The sequence below is a fragment of the Euphorbia lathyris genome, chromosome 7 (assembly GCF_963576675.1).
Source record: "Euphorbia lathyris chromosome 7, ddEupLath1.1, whole genome shotgun sequence".
NCBI classification, from domain to species: domain Eukaryota; kingdom Viridiplantae; phylum Streptophyta; class Magnoliopsida; order Malpighiales; family Euphorbiaceae; genus Euphorbia; species Euphorbia lathyris.
In genome coordinates, this window is record NC_088916.1 from 2,874,284 (window position 1) to 2,891,804 (window position 17,521).

Consider the following 17,521-nt stretch of genomic DNA (forward strand, 5'->3'; position numbering starts at 1 on the left):
TCTTCTCTCTTTTCTTACTATTTTTTTTATCAATGTCTTCAAACTTTCATATCTTCTGTGGATCTACTTTAAGAGGAAGAAGGAAGTCCATTCTTCCTCCTCTCAATGAGTTAGGTTTATTGTAATTTTTTTAGCCAGTGTTTATATATTTTATTGGATCTCTTTATCCGTTTGAATTGTATCTGTTCTTCATTATTATACTATTTATTCATTTTTCGGATTTAGCATGAGCGGAAACGATATATTTTATACATGGATCAATATATCTACGTGGTTGCAACAAACGAAAGGATTCAAATCCGAATGTTCAGAATGACTTAAATGATGAAAATTCGATTGCAGTTGGATTTGGATTTCAATGAAATATATTTTTTTATTTTGTACATTTTATAGCTTTTTATGCTTTTTATAGTTATTTTCGCCGTATTACGAATTTTATAAAGTTTTTTACCTTTTCCGTTTGTAATTTTCATCTCATTGTGTATTTTCATAAAAAAACAAATATCAAACAACAAATAGCTGAATCAAACGCTGTTTAAATCTATCAAATTTGATACCTATCCAAAGAAGAATTATTAAATGGATTTTTTCTTATCAAATAATGAATGTTTTGAAAAAGAAAATAATTGTGGGACAGAAAGAATATTTAAAAATATATAAAAAAACATTTTTACAGAATAAATAAAGCTCTGAAGTTAAAAAGGCATTAGGCGCCAAGTAAAAAATGGCGTTTTTAATTTAATTTAATTTTATTTTAAGTATAAAAATAGTAATAAACACAGAGACAATTGAGTTGTTAATCATTGGAACCAAAAAAAAAAAAAAACTTTTCTTCCCATTTTCATCTTCTTCTTCTTTCTTTCTCTCTGTATTCAATTCAACTTTCGATCGAACCTTCCCAATATTCTCTCTCTCTCTCTAACTTCACCGGAATTAGATATTTCTTCTACGAATTTTGGAATATTCACATTTTAATTTTTTCCACTTTTTCTTCGATTTTGATTCTGGTTTAGCTTCAGTTTTACTTGAATTTTGACTCTCCACAATCTCAACTGCCAGCTGTTTTTTTCCACAGAAGTTCCTAATGGTGAGCAAGGTTTCAATCATTGTATCTTTTTTCCTCAATTTCTTTTCTGTAGCATCGATTTTGTAAAATTTGATTGTATGTTTGCTAAGTAAGTTGAGGATTGAAGCTGATTTTGAATCTCTTTTCTTGCATCGTCTTGATAATCTGTGGGTTCTTCTCCATATAGAGAGCTGAACTCCGTTGATTTAGAATGTTTATTGAATTGTTTCACCTTTATGGGTTTTTTCTTCCTTCTACCGGATTGATACCTAGCCCAATTGGAGAGACTTCATAGTTCATACTAACTCATGAGCTTTTAAATTAATCTAGTTGATGTTTGAGCTACTCCTCTTTGAAAACTCTTAATTCTGGTTGAGCTGGAATTTCCTTAACTTTCGCGTTTTTCTTTTGAAATTTCATGTGAGGTACTAAGGGACACTGGTTCGTTTCTCGCACTTTTAGTTCATTTCAGCACTTTATTGAACTTTACATCTTTCAAAATGGGGAAAAAATATGTAAATTGTCAAGTGTCATGATTTACTCGTGATTCACCTGCTTTTATTGGTTTTCCTCTCTCAACCATTAACTGTTAGCCATATTGAATCTTTTTTGCTACCTTTCTGCAGAAATCACCCTGAAATACTTGAAGTTGTGACCCATTGGTCAAATTTCTGTTAAGACATAAGGTAAAATTATTTACATTTTGCAGTCAAATATGTAGGAATAATAGTATTTGTTATATATTTGTATATTTATTGTCTGTGAGTATACATGTGGCATCAATTTCAAAGTTTTTGGTGAGTTTTGGTAGGTCTCTGGATACTGCTCGTGAGTGAGCTACTACTTGTGCTTTGTTGGTTGGGACATTTATTTACTTCTCTTTTTGCCTTGCATAATGCTTATCCTCCACTTCTCCTTGTGATTTCTGACTATATTTTTTAAAATATTTTTTTAATAGTTTTTACCAATTCATATCTTAGGAATCCTTACCTTTTCTGTGTTGTGTTTTTGCATCAGTGCTGTTTCCCATAAGCCCATGTCTTAGATCTCATTTTTCTTTTGCTGACTGGCTTTCTGTCGCTTGGATTGGTGTACAAGTGAATATTAGGATATGGGCTGTCTTGTGTCTACACCGAAGGATTCTGGTGGAAATAGAAGGAGACCAGGGAGTATAGGAGAAGTTTTTGTTTATATTCCGGGTTTTCGGATACCGAAAGCTGTTGATTTTTCTGCATCACTCGGTGATCACTTGTCAAAGAGTTTAGTCGAACGCCTATCTGCTTTAAGAACACGAATTGTTGTTATGGCTGCTCAAGAAGCTCCAACAGTGACAAGAACAAAGAGAAAAAGTGCTACCCAACATGGTATGTTGTAAGAAAATTTGATGTGTGTATGTCTTGCTAAATTAGTTGTTGGGTTTGATCATTCACATTGCGAACTGATATGTTGTTTGAAGGAGGTTCAACGTTGGCAGATCTTCATCAGGCTCTTGAAGATTACATGCCTGTTCTTTTGGGATTAGTTAAAGATGGAAGCCATCTGCAACACAAGGTGCAGTTTGTGTGGATAAATCAAGAGGACGATGCAGAGGTGGGGGGCAGGAGTGGTTAACTAGTTTATTATCTTTTAATAGGATTATTTGGTTCAGCACTTTTTTTATTGTGGCTTATTATTCCTTTTTCATGCAAAAATGACATTGCTTGATATGCAGTTATGTTATTGCAGGAAACATCCATGTCTAATGCATGGTATGAGGTATTGTCAGTTTTGCACTTAATGGCAATGCTGTTATTGTCACAGGCCAACTTGTTGCTTCTCCCGAGAACATCTCCTGATGGTCATCAGCCAAAAGTATCAGCAGGTAGGTAACTGGAGGAAAAAAAATTCGTGGTGATTGTGCACTTGAGTGTCACCCTTTCTTCTCTCTCCCCACCCCAATTTCTCCTTCTAATGTTGGTCATATTAATATTTAATTCTTTTCATAGAATCAGTTCATTTTTTCTTGGAAAACATGTTAAAATGTCTCTTTTTTGGCTGTTCCAACTTGGGAGACTAAATATTGGCAACACCTAGAGCTCTGTAGAAACTTCGTTATTATAAATTTGCATACTCAATGTCATCAATAGCAAATATAGATTGATCATGCCACAGTAGCTAGTTAATGAAACTCTTCATAACATAGATACAACAAAAGTATCTGTTAATGCCAATATGCAATCTATGAAATTGATACATTGTATCTGCATGTAACCATAACACTTTTTTATTCAAGTTTTGACAATATTAGTAGTGGTTGGGATTTGGGAAGTAGGAATTTGACGCTTTTGGGAAATTTTCATATATAAAAAGATTTTATTGATAATTTGATAGATTGGAGGGAGTGATCACTCTGGGAGACTCGAATGAGTTGGAGAGCTGCTGAGCAGTGGGCTTCAAATTAATTATTGATGCAACAAAAAGTTCTGTACAGGTTAGAATTTTCGGGGAATGAGATTAGATGTTAGAACCAAGACAAGGAAATTGATGTTTTGGCAGGGAGTGGCTCAGTTATAGATTGCTCTGCATTATGAACTATAACTTGGAGTCAGTTTAAGATTACTTTCAGGCTATTTTCTGTAATTTAAGACTTTTATAGAACTTTTAAGGTTTTGAGCAAAGATCATCTGCATTTTGTGTCAGATTATATGTCCAACAAAGGAAAAATCAAGATATATTGGTGTTGCACCTACAATTCTCTTGGCACATCATATTAAGTCTCATAACCCTAGTGTAGAGTCCACAAAATGCAGATGCTTGAATTCTTTCTTAACTTATTCTAGTGTAATTGAAAAGTTAAAAAGAAATTAAATGTAGCATTTCAAATCCAACATTCCAACTAGGGCATATGTTTTAACACAAATCTAGTATTAGTAACTACTCCCTTCATTCTTTTCTACATGTTGTTTAAGGTTTTTCATCTAGATCAACTAGATCAATAAAGTATTAGTTACGCTATTAAAATGATAGATTTACCCTTAATACTTCTCTTTTAAAGCTCCACTTTCTGTGCCAAAATTCTCCTTTTTCTTAATTACTATGGCTTAATTATAGGATTGTTTGCATTACTACTAAACATCTCTTAGAATAAATAAGGGCAAATTTGAAAAAATATATCAAAAGTGCATTGATAATATATAACGTTGTATATAAATGAAAATTGATAAGCTTTAAAAGTCATATAATAAAAAAAACGGAGGGAGTAAGTATCAAATTCCAGTCGGACCTATGTCCTTGTTAACATAAAAGACTAAAAGGATAAATTGTGATGCTACAACCTTGTCCATTTCAACGTAGTGGCTTTAGGTATTTAGGGAATGCGATATCCTTTTTTTCTCTCTCTTATGAGAGGGTCCCCTACTATCTTTTCCTGACCCAACTCAATTTTTTTTGGCGCAATTAAGTTAATTGAAGACTCAATCGCCAACTACTGGAGGGCTTTAAGAACAAGATATTGTCAAGCTGACAATTGAGGCAACCTAGACAACTTATTGATAATTAGTTGATTTGGTCAACTTAACTTTTCTTTCTATAAGATTAACTAATTTTTGTAGGGGATTTTTGGTGATTTTATCCTTTGAAGTCAATTAATGGTTCTTAATAATAATTTTGTATGTTAGGCCTAACAGCAAAGATACCAATCCTGTTTTCAAGTTTGCAAATGTACCCAATAAATTACAAATTTTTCTTTCATATTCTAAATCTCCCCCTCCCCGAATTGGTTTTTATATTACCTATTTTCTCCTAAATTTGTCATTTTCTTTCATTCTTGTTCTTAATCCTTTCCGATGGTTTTATTCCTATTTCCTTTTTCATTACTTATTTTGTAGAGGCTTCATTGTTGTATGTGGACGCTTGTGGTTGGCTCCTTCCCTCTTTTTGGGAAGAAGGGACCATCTTGTTCACAGGCCTACACTCAAGCTAATTACTTCTGAGTGGGATAAACATTTGTTAGAAGGGACACAATAAGTTTCTAGATGACAAAAAGACAATATTGAGCGGGGGATGGGGAAAGGAATGTGAGAAGAAGTGTTTTGATTTTTAATAAATTTCTCTATTTTCTTACTCCTTTTCATCCTCGGAAATTTGTTTAAGTTTGTCTCAGCTATACTTTGCTAGGATATTGTTTTTTGTTTGATAAGGATGGAATGCTGTTGCATAATTCCTTGATTGCATATTAAGTTAAAGGGGATACTTGTTAATCTAGTAATATACATGCATCTTGGCCGTGGTTAGCTTGTGCGTCTGCTCTCTTGCACAGTGCACACATGCTCCTCCTCCTCCCTAATTTAGCATTGAGTATTCTTTTTGTTGCTGGTCTTACTATTCATGTTTGATTTTCTCTTGGTTTTGACAGATAGCAGGCGTGCAGCTATTGATATTTTCTTGAAGGCTGCTGGATACTTGGATTGTGCAGTTCGACATGTACTCCCACAATTTCCTGTTACACTAAGGTTGATATATGTGATAAGCTTGCATCAAATGTTGATCCTTGTGCTGTCATAACAAGGTTATTCTGACATATTGGTTTTGGTTGTAGGAGAGATTTGCCAGTGGACCTGGCAGAGGGAGTTCTTCGAGCACTTTGCCTGCAAGCATTGGGGCAGGTACCCGCTTTTTTTCTGGATGAATTTGTTTGTTGAATGTAAGTCATGGATGTGCTATACTCTAATTTACTTGTTGTTTGTGAGCAATGTGGCTATATATCCTAGACTTCACATGTATTTCAAATTTTTGTGAAATTTTCCCTTCAATATGGAGCATCAGAATCCTTGTTTGAGTATACTCATCTAACATGGTTGGCAAGGAGAATCATCTAACATGATTGGTCAAGGGGAATAAAAAAGGAAGCAACTATGCTTGTAGTTGAAAATTATAATGTTTTCCACAATTTGAAGTTATGAGGGTTGCCCGCCTGTTGTTGGGTGCCATCACCATGACTACTTTTGTCACAAATGGGATAGATGAAGAACCTGTCATGCAGTGCCCCTTGGACAACAGGAATAACTATGAAGTCTGTAGAGTTACAATAGTGACACTATAATTGTAGTTGTTAACATGGCTGGCATGTCTAAACCTAAAAGTCTCATTTTCCTCCCTTTTAGGCTAGGAATTTTCCACATGATTTATTAACTGTAATGGTAGAATTTCAAATGATGCTCTGAGTCTTCGGCACGTGTATGGTGTGATGATTGTTAACCCAAGATCTTAGAAACACTACAATTAATGCACAGACCCATGACCACTCAACTTTTTCCTTACTAACATCATGACCACTCAACTTCAAAACCGGATATAAAAGTTGCTCAACTTTGCCTTTTACCAACATAAAAGTACTTTAAATTTTGACCATTCCAATAGCAGATAATCGTCCACTGTAGAGCTGATGGACATGATATTTAAACAACTTTAATTCTTGAACTTTTTGGTTTTGAGGTTATTTAGGTGGTGTTTGCTTAGGAGAGAGAAAGTGGTTGTTTAGAGAGAAAAGTCTCCGTAAACGGTGATTTTGGAATATTGAAAGCGTGGTTTCATGGGAAGGTTGTTCTAAATAACTTTAATTCTTAGACTTTCCATTTTGAGGTCATTTACTTTCATAGGAGACTTTTATGATATGAAAGGGCAAAGTTGAGTGACTTTTATGTCCAGTTTTGAAGTTGATTGAAACACAATGTTAGTAAGGGCAAAGTTGAGTAGCTATGGGTACCCTTTAATGCTCTTGATAAGGCTATCTGTATGGATGAATAAGTTCTGATAGGTATCATGGAGAGGATGCAAAAATCTGTTTAAGTTGCTCTCCACTTTCTCCAACATGAAGATCTAGTTTAGTTGCCTTTGAATTTATTCTATTCCCTTGGATAAGACTTTTGAAGGATTCATGAGACATTTTTTAAAATGCTATTGTTCTTCGGGTCATTTCAGTCTAGGTAGGTCACTGAATCCCTCTTTAAATTTTTACTGTTCAAGAGAAACTTCTTTACTGTGAGTGTGAACTAACGTTACTTCACCTTCCCCATTAGAAATTTAATGATAAATGATACAGAATAAGTCAATTAATAAATGTATAGCATGCTTGTTGACTATAGGCTGCTACAAGACAACAATAGGTGGCTAGTAGGGCTACTATGTTCCCTTGATTTAAGGAGTGATTTTAGGAATGTCTTGTATATATATGTGTGTAGTGCTCTTAAGTAAAATATTCATGTAGTCTCTTACTCTACATGATATCCCATGCCTAGTCTATTACATGGTCTATAAGAATACAAAGGTAATAACAATAAAGAACACAAACTAATTCAATCTTGCCAGCTGATAAACCATTCTTGTGTTACTAACCTTTGTATCCACTATTATATTGAAACTAAATAATTTTTTTTTTGGAATCCCACTTTACTTGCTATCATACTTACGGAGGAGGGTTTGTAAATGAACGTTAAAAACTGTCAGCTTATAGTTCTGACAAATAGAATTAGAATGAGAAAAGGGAAAGATAGGAGAACAGGAAGAAAGATAGAAATAGGTAGGATATTTGTACATTCTTAATGATTGCTTCATCCTTACAAAGGCACTATTACATTTATAGAATAAGAAAGGACTATCTGATGCAACAGATAGTACCATTTCCACAGCTGGCTACAGCTGGAATAACAACTTTCTAACAACTAGCTACAGGACAAATGTGACTCAGTGCAGAAATAGAATGATACCTTTCTAACAACTAGCTACAGGACAAATATGACTCAGTGCAGAAATAGAATGAAACCAGAAATACATATAATAGCAAATAAAGATGTTGATAACTAATTAAACTAACTTGATAGGCAAATATCTTATTTGGTCCCTTTACTCTTACGTAGCAAAAACTGAAGGCCACAATCATAATATTGGCAAGTAAGAATCAGGTCTTGCCCAGGGTGTCCTCTGTCATTTATGTTTGGCTTTTAATGATCTTAATTTTTCTGGCTCTTGGGGTGCTACGGTTTAGAGGGAGGGAGCTGTATTGTAGCACCGTAGTGATTGCCAATGATGTTATGAATTCCCCAAGAAGAATGAGAAAGGGATAGGACAGTTGAGTGTTTTATGATTGTCGTATGGATATAGTGGATTTGATAAAGAAAGGTAAAATTGGAGGTTGTTACATAAATTGACACAATCCAAAGAATCCCTTTCCCTGTTTTGCAATCAACATCACCATATTGACAATCATTAAATGGCTGGAGGATAAAAAAATACAATTCTACATATATTTCTCTAATAAACTAAATTGAAAGAATTTATTACAACTGAAAAAAAAAGAAACCGAAGAGCAGGAATTTCTGGCTTTTCAAGTCCTTTTCCCCCTGCATTAACTTCTAACAAGATATAATATTTGCAGCAGATCTTGCATTTAATTTACTAAAACTGTGTGAGAAGTTGTTACATGTTATATAGGTTTTCCTATTGAAACTCAAAATATTACTTTTTGCTGTTTTAGTATTTTGTAGTTCTGTTCACTATAAAGTTCTTTAAACATTCACTGCCTTAAAAATGGGCACCTGTCTTCTTGCTTTACCCAATAATTCTCAAGGATTCTACTCTGTAGAAATTGGACTTTCGATAGTTTAAGTATATTATCATGAAAGTGTTTTCTGGCTTTCCTTGTTTGTTGACTCGAGTGTTCGCCGCTATTATTATTGTTTTCTAGACACTTGTATATGGAAACATGAGGTAACCCTCAAAATGAAGTCGTGTACCTGTTTTTCCATTCTTGGTAGGGTCAAAGGTGCAGTAGCCAAACAGAGAAATATCCACTGATTCATGTGCTAAAATAGTATGCGAAATTATCCTTTCTTGCATCATAGCTGGATTTTGTGTCTAGCACATGCTGAGAATGATTGCGTCTATCATTCTTCTTATTATCAATTTTAATACAATTTTTCTTAGCTCTTTTTGAGGAAGTCTGGTCCTCAATTTCTAGTCCTGTTTCCCTTTAATGAAAGGCTAATCTCGTAACTGGTCATAGACACATTTAATCACATGGTTCTGATCTATGTTGAGGCTAATATGTAATTGCTTGATTTGAGAAGATCTAAAGTTGTGCTCTCCCAGTAACTTACTTTCTTCGAAATGTTTTCACATGTGTATGGGAGGATAAATTCTTGGCTAGGGTGAACTCTTTTTGAAATAGTTCCACGGCCTCAGTTAATTTATCTTGCACTTATATCTAGATCATCCATCAAATTGGAATTAGATTGAGAGCGAGGTTGCATGAGGAATTTAGAAGGGGAGAAGATAATGTTGTATTCCTGAACATTATGTTATGTTATGATTCCTACTAAATGTTTTGCTGTATGTGTGGACGAAACCAATTGAGGTTATGCATGTATACCTAATTGAAACATCGACACAAAATTGACAATGATTCCAAGTTTCATTTCTTTCTTCTTTTCATTTTCCCTCTACTTCATATGTGTTAATTTTGTTTCCTTCTGGTCAGTATTCATGTACATATTGTTTCAAGAATGTCTACCTAACATATATAAGGTTATTTGCATCAATCATCATTCCCCTGAAACAGAAGCCTTCAGCAGTGAATGTTTGCTCTGTTGTTCATTGAGAATCTTTGACTTGCAACTATTGATATCTATTCTACCATCACAGTCCTACTAACCAGTGAGAATCATCGATATTGTGAGCTACCGATCTGACTTTGAACCTTTAAGCTATAGGATAGAAATGCCAACGCATTGTCTTTTACTTGCTAAACCATGAATTCTGTTTGTGAACTCACTTCTTCATTTGTGAAGTTGGATAGAATTGTATATAAATGGAACTGTTGGATGAAGGCCATAGAAGAAAGTAACTAATTATGTGGCTCCAGCGGACTCTGCTGTTAGGTTGCATGATGAATTGCATATAAATACTCGATTGTATGGAGTCGGCATAAGTGCTATCAAAAACAAAATTTTCTTTTACTAGCAACTAACATTGTTCTTTCTACAAGACATTTTTGTGTTTTGCTTGTCACTCTTAGTTATCCTATAATATATTTCAGATTTTTTTTTGAATAATATTTTGTAAACACTTTCTAGTTTCTACTAGTATGCTATTAAGTTAAACAGACGAGAAAAGCCAAGTTCCTTTTTCAAATGAAGTGATAATCTGTATTTTATTTCCTCAATAATGCAATATCTAGGTTGCCTATGCCTTCCATTCATATTATGACCTGCGCAGGTTTGAATTCATGGGCTAACAACTCGAGAGGCCTAAGCCAGATTACGTGGCCCAAAATTATCCTCTTTTAGCATTGGCTCACTTGAGCCTAAGTAACTAGGTTGTATCAATAATCCTTATTTGATGGCCTACCTCATTATGTTCCTAACATTCATGTTAGGACAAGATTATTCTAAAACTTAGCCTAGTTGATTCTAATCGTGAAGGTGACTATCATATTCATTACCTTTATTATCTTGCATTTAGTCCTGCACAATTCTTAGTTAAAAATATTCCTAATTGATATCATTTACCACAACTTGTATTTGTGTGAACTTCGGCTGGTAGTAGAGCAGGGTTGCCTTTTGACAAAAAAGTAGCTCCTATTAGTAGTTTTTTGTGAGGCTTGGTGTATCACATGTTCTATCTGGTTAGTATACAAATTTTCCCTGCTTTCTGTTTACCCTTTATATTCATCTCTGGTGAAGGTTGTTGATATTCAACTCGGGATGGCAATCGATAGTGCCAAAGCCACTCTAGCAGTGAAGCGGAGGCTTGCATGTGAAATGGTTAAATATTGGCAGCAGGTATGAAAGTGTTAGTCATGCTTCATCATTAATCTGCCTAGATCACTTGTACAAATTTTAGAACTTCGTGTGTTCCGAAGTTTTAAAGTTGTCATCTTCTGAAGTGTTGGTCTAATAATTTTTTCTCATTATTTTTATTTGGATTATCACCTGCTTATCACTCTTATTTTAAGCCATTCAGTTTAGTAATGTGTTTAGTTAGATGGATAAGGTGAAAAAAATACCACTAATGTTGATGGCGAGGAGCAATTTTATCCCTAACATCCAAAATGGTGCAATTTTAACTCTAATGTTGGCATCCAAGAGTAGTTTTACTCTTAACGTTGACAAGTTGGGTCAATTCTTGATATCATTATAAAACACAAATTTTTTGTTCCTTATTTGCTGCGTATCACTTAGTTCTAAAGAAAAATTCACATTTTTTCTGATTTAATAATAGAATTAGAGATTAATATTTGGATTTTTTTTGTCCAACTTGTACAAAATACAATATAATTTTTTTAATTTTTTTTTTAATTTCACATCTATTCATATGTTTGTGACCCGTTATTAATGAGTGATAAAAGTAATAAAAAGACTCACATCTGAAATGTAGATAACAAGATTCATTTCTGAGAAGACAGTTTGATGAATTATTTTTCAAATTGACCCAACTTGTGAATGTTAGGTTGCTCTTTACTCCAACATTAGGGGTAAAATTGCACCATTTTAGACATTAAGGGTAAAATTGCTCGTTGTCAATGTTGGGGGTATTTTTGCACCTTATCCCTAGTTAGATTCATCATCATTTGCAACTCTTATTCGGTTAAAACTAAATAACTTCATTGGATTCTATTTGTTTGCTAGACTCTAACATGTAACTTCAAAGTGATTTCACATGTTTGCAATCTGAGCTTTTGATACCCTGCAATAATTTCTAATTACTATTCTTTTTATTGAAGCTTCCTTATTGGTCTAGAAATTTCACATCAAAGTAGAGTGGTCATTTTCTTACATTTGTTTAGCTTTAGATTGATGTCACAAAAATGTGGAAATGCACTTATAGGGTTGAGTTGTGAAGGTTGCAAGTTTTCAACTCTTTAGAGCGGAATTACTTCAGAAGTTTCACTTCATTTATGTCAGCACTGCTAATTTTTATGCCTCTGAAGAAACAATTGTGACCAGGTTTTTATGTATAATCAATCAATACATATTTCACTCTTTCATGTTCATTGCTCGTCAATTTATGCATCATGATGATCTGCTATTATATGTCGAATAGCATTCCATTGGTGATCCTTGAACAAAACTGATTGGTTTTTGATATTTTCTTCTCAGGCCCAAGATAATATAACGAATCTTCCATTAGGAAATGGTTGGGGAGAAAAGCACAAACTGTTTGTGAAGTGGAAATATGTGGAAGCAAAGGTTTCTTAAATTTCTTTGTTTTATATAGTATTTGTTGTGCTTCTTATTCTTCCCTCTAGATCTTTGATATGTAAAAGAAAGGCATAATACATCAGCCTCCCTGTAGTTGGTCCAAAAAACTGATTGACCCCTGCACTTTGGAGATGTCCCATTACATCCCCAAACTTACTTAAAGTGACCTATTACGCCAGCACCTATTGGGGTCCTAAACTCGCTCAAAATGACCAATTGACTCCCTGAACTTGCTTAAAGTGATATGGGCTTCAACTTGCCCAAATCTCCTCTTACTTTTCCATGTGGCCCTAGGGGGTTAATTAAGTCACTTTAAGCAAGTTCATGGGGCTAACGGGACATCCTTAAAGTTCAGAGGGCCAATCGGTTTTTTGGGCCAAGTTAAGCCTGAAAAAAACTTTATCCTATTTAAGGAACTGATGGTAGATTACATCGCCCAAAATGGAATATACTGAATACTTCTATTTGCAGCATATTGGTGCTGGGTTTTATAGGGATATGAATTGGTTTTGGAGTTTCTAAATTGATTAGATGCTATTTTGACATGCTGGAAAAGTATGTAACTTGTTTCGAGAATAAATGGAAACACTGTCTACTGATTCGATTATCATGCAAATAATAACCTGATTTTTTTTCTATAAGGAGTGAATATATGACCAGATCATCAATAGTAGCGAGGATTAAACCTTGAAATGTCCATTTTCTAATTTTGAATAGCTGAAGGTTGCCATATGAGTAGTTCCATGTGCAAGTTGATTTATCGTTTATGGACTTAATACATCAGGGACCTATTACTTGTCCAGATTATCTGATTAGCTTCATGAACTTTGCAGATGTCTCATTAGCCTCCTAAACTTGTTTAAAATGTATCATTAGCCTCCTATATCCACGTGTCACAACAAATAGGGATTTGGGCAAGTTAAAATGTGTACCACTTTAAGAAAGTTCAGAGGTTAATAGATCGTTGTAACTACTTCAGGGGTCAATATGTCACTTTAAGCGAGTTTGGGGAGCCAACAGATCACTGTAAGCAAGTTTAGGGGGCTAATGAGGCATCTATAAAGTTCAGGGGCCAATCGGATAGTCTGGACTAGTACACAAGCTCCTGATGTATTATGCCTAGTTTATGCAACTGAATAAAACTTTTCAAACTGTTGCCAGATGCATGAGATTGCAGCTGTATGATACTTATTTTATAGCTGAAGCTGTTTTATAGGAAGGAATGTATCATTCAATACTTGAGAAAATGCAAAATGTTCTCCTGAAATACTGTTTTGATCGCGACCTAACTCATCCAAGCAAGGAGCTTTATTTTATTAACGTTTTGTTTTCTTCTTCTTTGGACCGAACCAGGCAGGAGCATATTATTACCATGGCTTGATCCTTGATGAAGGGAACACAGAAAAATCTCATGGGATGGCTGTAGCTGCTTTACAAGCTGCAGATGAATACTTCAAGGAAAGTAGGAGGGCATGTGAAGCATTCAATGGAGTTTCTCCTTTGTCCAGGTAATCTACTCAATCCACTACTGTTCACAACCTTAATAAATCCGTGGTAGGAGTAGCAATTTCTCACGATAACATGATTTACCGAGACAATTTGACTTACAGGACACGATTATCATTTTTTGTTGCATTTATATCATGTACTCTCTCCTTCCGTTTCACAATAGATGTCTTTCTTAGAGATTTTTTTTTTGTTTTATAATACTTGACGTTTTGATTGAATCCATATTAAATTAATTGATTTTTACTAAATATACCCTTATTTAAGTCGACTTCTTATTTTGGGAATAGATAAAAATTGATTAAAGGATGCAATTAATACAAGGGTGACAATCTTTTAGTTAAAATTAATTACATTTCTTAATTCTTGTGTATTCTCCTAAAATGATATCTATTGTGAAACAAAAGCCATATAATCATATGAAACATGTAGATAACATAACACGATTTTGACAATATAACCTGAAATTTGCACCCCTAAATTCCATGGCATGTTATACAGTTCAAAGATAATTATTTTAATTTCTTTACAGTAAGATATGATTTCCATTTCTTACGAAATGGACGAAATAATAGAATTGTAGCACATATGAGCTTTTTGTACACGATAAATTGGCAAAAAGAGAATCTTAATTTTTGAATTCTTGATTTCCAATCTTGGGGTTCTTAAAGAGCTTAAAGCATTGAAATTTGATAAGATGTGGAAGAAAAAGAAGAAAAAGTGTAGTTAAATTTAAAACGTGGGTAAATTACATCATTGACCACTTAACTTTTTCTTTACTAACATGATAACCACTCCTCAACTTCAAAACCGGACATAAAAGTCACTTAACTTTGTTCTTCACGAACATAAAAGTCCCTTAACATTTGATAACTCTAATAATAGTTAATCCTCCATTGTAGAGCTGATGAAAATGATATTCTAAACAACTTTAGTTCTTGAACTTTTTGGCTTTGAGGTTGTTAGAGAATAAGAGTGTAGTAAATGTACAGCATGCTTGTTGACTATAGGCTGCTACAAGATAAGTATAGGTGGCTAGTAGGGCTACTATATTTCCTTGATTTAAGGAGTATTTTAGAAATGTCTTGTGTATATATATATGTGTGTGTGTAGTGGTCTTAAGTAAAACATATCACTGTAGTCTCTAATCTACATGGTATCCCATGTATTCCTAGTGTATTATATGGTTTATTATAGAGGTCATTTAAATGGTGTTTGGTTAGCAGAGTGAAAATGACTGTTTAGAGATAGAAATCTCCGAAAATGCTGATTTGGAAAATGAAAAATTTGTTTCCATGTAAAATGTGGTTCTAAACAACTTTAATTCTTGAATTTTTCCATTTTGAGGTTGTCACCGTCACCTCAGGTGGTTATTTACCCTTTAAATTGATACTATAATTGTAACTCTGGACATGCTCATTAGTTTGTTTCCCTCTGAATATATGACTGGTCTGTGTGTATTGTGCCTATCTAAGATGCTATCTATTGTTTCCACAGAAATCCACCACTTTGGGGAACTGTAAAATATCTTTCTGAAAAGATCCCAAAGGATACTTCAAGCAAGGTGCGGATAAACCGTGATCTATACTCTTATGAAAAGTAAGTGATGTTAGCTTTGTTAGAATTGAGATGAAGTTTAAATTTGCTCTTAACTTTTTTAGAGAAAGTGAAGATATACACTCTTAACAACAAAAAAAAAAAAGTAAAATTTTACCCTCAACGTTTTCAAAGTGGAGCAATTTTGGGATCAGATAGTGCGGAGTACCTTTGACTGATTGGACTGCAAAATAAACGCAGTCCTCAAAAAATTGCCCATATTCAGGCATAAAAAAAAAGGCACAATACTTCATCTGTTGGCAGACATGTTCATGGGTTCTAGTATTCGCCCAGGCCTGCTTTCAATGGGCTTGGCTTGTACAAGGAAAATCTGACATTAGGGCCAGCCCGGTTAGACTTGCCAAAGCCGGTCTTTTTCTAGGGTGAGCTTAGGATTTCTTGAAATAGGATGGGCCAGCTTAGCTCAGCCTGTTCTATTGATATTAATTATTAAATTTATATTTTTATATATTAAATATCTTTTTAAGATGACTCATTTGTGTTGGGTTTGGGACTTGATTAAATTAATAGCAGACTGAACTGAGTTTGGTTGAACATTTTTAAACGATAGCCCAACAGGGCCTGCTCAGTCCAATCCATGAACATGTCTGTCTCTTGGGATGAAAATGGAAAGGTGGGAAGAGGCTCGACAACCGGGGATACGCCGGCATCCTCGTGCCGCCTTGCTTCCACCTTTGAGCTCACGTAAGAGTTCCGTTCTATGAGTTTTGTTCCATATACCGTTATCTAAGCCCAAAGTTGCTCTAAGTTGGAAAACATTACCATTTGTTAAGGTAGGAGTATATCTGCCCTTTCTAAAAATCATTAGAGGGTAAATTTAAACCTTATCCCGTTAAAATTTGAAATTTTCTCCATTAGTTTTAATTTAACCAACCTTGCTATCATATCCTGGAATATAGAATAATGGAGACAGCACCAACGTTGCCCGATTTTGCATTATCCCTAAAACCCGACGAATATCAGCTGCCTTGTGTTGCAACGTCTTGGAATGAAGAAAATGTAAATAGGGGATAATAGACTCTCTACTATGTTGCATGAAGACGAAAACCGAGAAATATAATTTCAAAAACAACATAAGCTAGGAAACGAGAATGGAAACGAACACGAAACACGAAAACGCTGCTGCTGAAGAGGAATTTCTATGCAACAAGAATTCAACCATACAAGAGCCATCTAAAACTTGGAATGGCCATTCTTCTTCATTTACATGTATTAAAATTAGGTCTTCAATTTTTATTTTATTTTTTTTAAATTTCTTTTTTTTCCTAATTTTTTTAAAAAAAAAAATATGTTCTCTGCCTTACCTCAGAAATTTGTAGTTTACTCCATGATAGAGCTTTGTGAAAGTTGTCTGTGTAGATCTCATACTGTTGGAAGAAAGGATGAGTTTCCTGGTGTGTAAAATTATTTATATTAATAAAATGCTTTTTCTTTTTATGCTTTTATTATATGTCCAATTATTAAGTGAGGTCACAATACACGTGTCCAAATGTGAATTGGGTCCTTCAAGTGATACGAAAACCGGGGTGCTTAATATAAGAACTCAGCTCGGGAAATTATTAGAAGTATCCGGTTCTCCATGTCAAACGAAGGACCTTACATACATATTTTGCCACGTGTAACGTGAACCTACAATTATTATAAGAGGTTCCGCTATTTTAATTATTAAGTGGGGTTACAATACATGTATCCAAATGTGAATTGGAGGTCCTCCAAGTGACATGGAAAACCGAGTGCTTAATATAAGAACTCCTAAAGCTCGGGAAACTATTAGAAGCACACGGTTCTCCATGTCAAACAGAGGACATTCCATACATATTTTGTCACGTGTAACATAGACTCAAAATTATTATAAGGTCCTGCTATTTTAATTATTAAGTAGGGTCACAATACACGTGTCCAAATGTGAATTGTGGGTCCTCCAAGTGGCATGGAAAACCGATATTAAGAACTCCTGAAGCTAAGATTATGTCAACATTTTCATATGACAAATTAAATCTAGCATTGAGTGACAGTTTTTGATGTCCTGTATTTAGGGCGGTAAATGAGCCGACATGAGCTTTGACCTGTTCATGTTTAGCTCGTTAGAAAATTGATG

General features: G+C 34.3%; 1 protein-coding gene across 3 annotated transcripts; it reads left to right on the plus strand.

Moving 5' to 3' along the window:
• Positions 1-808: 808 nt before the first annotated feature.
• On the plus strand, positions 809-16,866 carry LOC136235472 (uncharacterized). 3 transcript variants are annotated; one of them, XM_066025167.1, is made up of 12 exons: positions 809-1,087; positions 1,693-1,752; positions 2,084-2,430; positions 2,523-2,656; positions 2,792-2,927; positions 5,460-5,556; positions 5,643-5,709; positions 10,783-10,881; positions 12,199-12,288; positions 13,654-13,808; positions 15,304-15,405; positions 16,323-16,866. In XM_066025167.1, exons 3-12 carry the CDS (start codon positions 2,178-2,180, stop codon positions 16,435-16,437), a joined length of 1,248 nt encoding a protein of 415 aa, XP_065881239.1. In that variant the 5' UTR covers positions 809-1,087; positions 1,693-1,752; positions 2,084-2,177; the 3' UTR covers positions 16,438-16,866. The 3 variants fall into 3 exon arrangements, with proteins under 3 accessions (XP_065881239.1, XP_065881237.1, XP_065881240.1); XM_066025165.1 differs by having other exon boundaries at positions 2,165-2,430; XM_066025168.1 differs by having other exon boundaries at positions 2,175-2,430.
• The last annotated feature ends 655 nt before the right edge of the window (positions 16,867-17,521 follow it).

What these genes read in the sequence shown, in the direction of transcription:
- LOC136235472 (XM_066025167.1), top strand. Translation starts at nt 2,178, where the DNA reads ATGGGCTGTCTTGTGTCTACACCGAAGGATTCTGGTGGAAATAGAAGG. An exon ending in GGAGTTTCTCCTTTGTCCAG is followed by an intron (nt 13,809 to 15,303) that starts GTAATCTACTCA and finishes TTGTTTCCACAG; the next exon opens with AAATCCACCACTTTGGGGAA. An exon ending in GATCTATACTCTTATGAAAA is followed by an intron (nt 15,406 to 16,322) that starts GTAAGTGATGTT and finishes CCTGGAATATAG; the next exon opens with AATAATGGAGACAGCACCAA.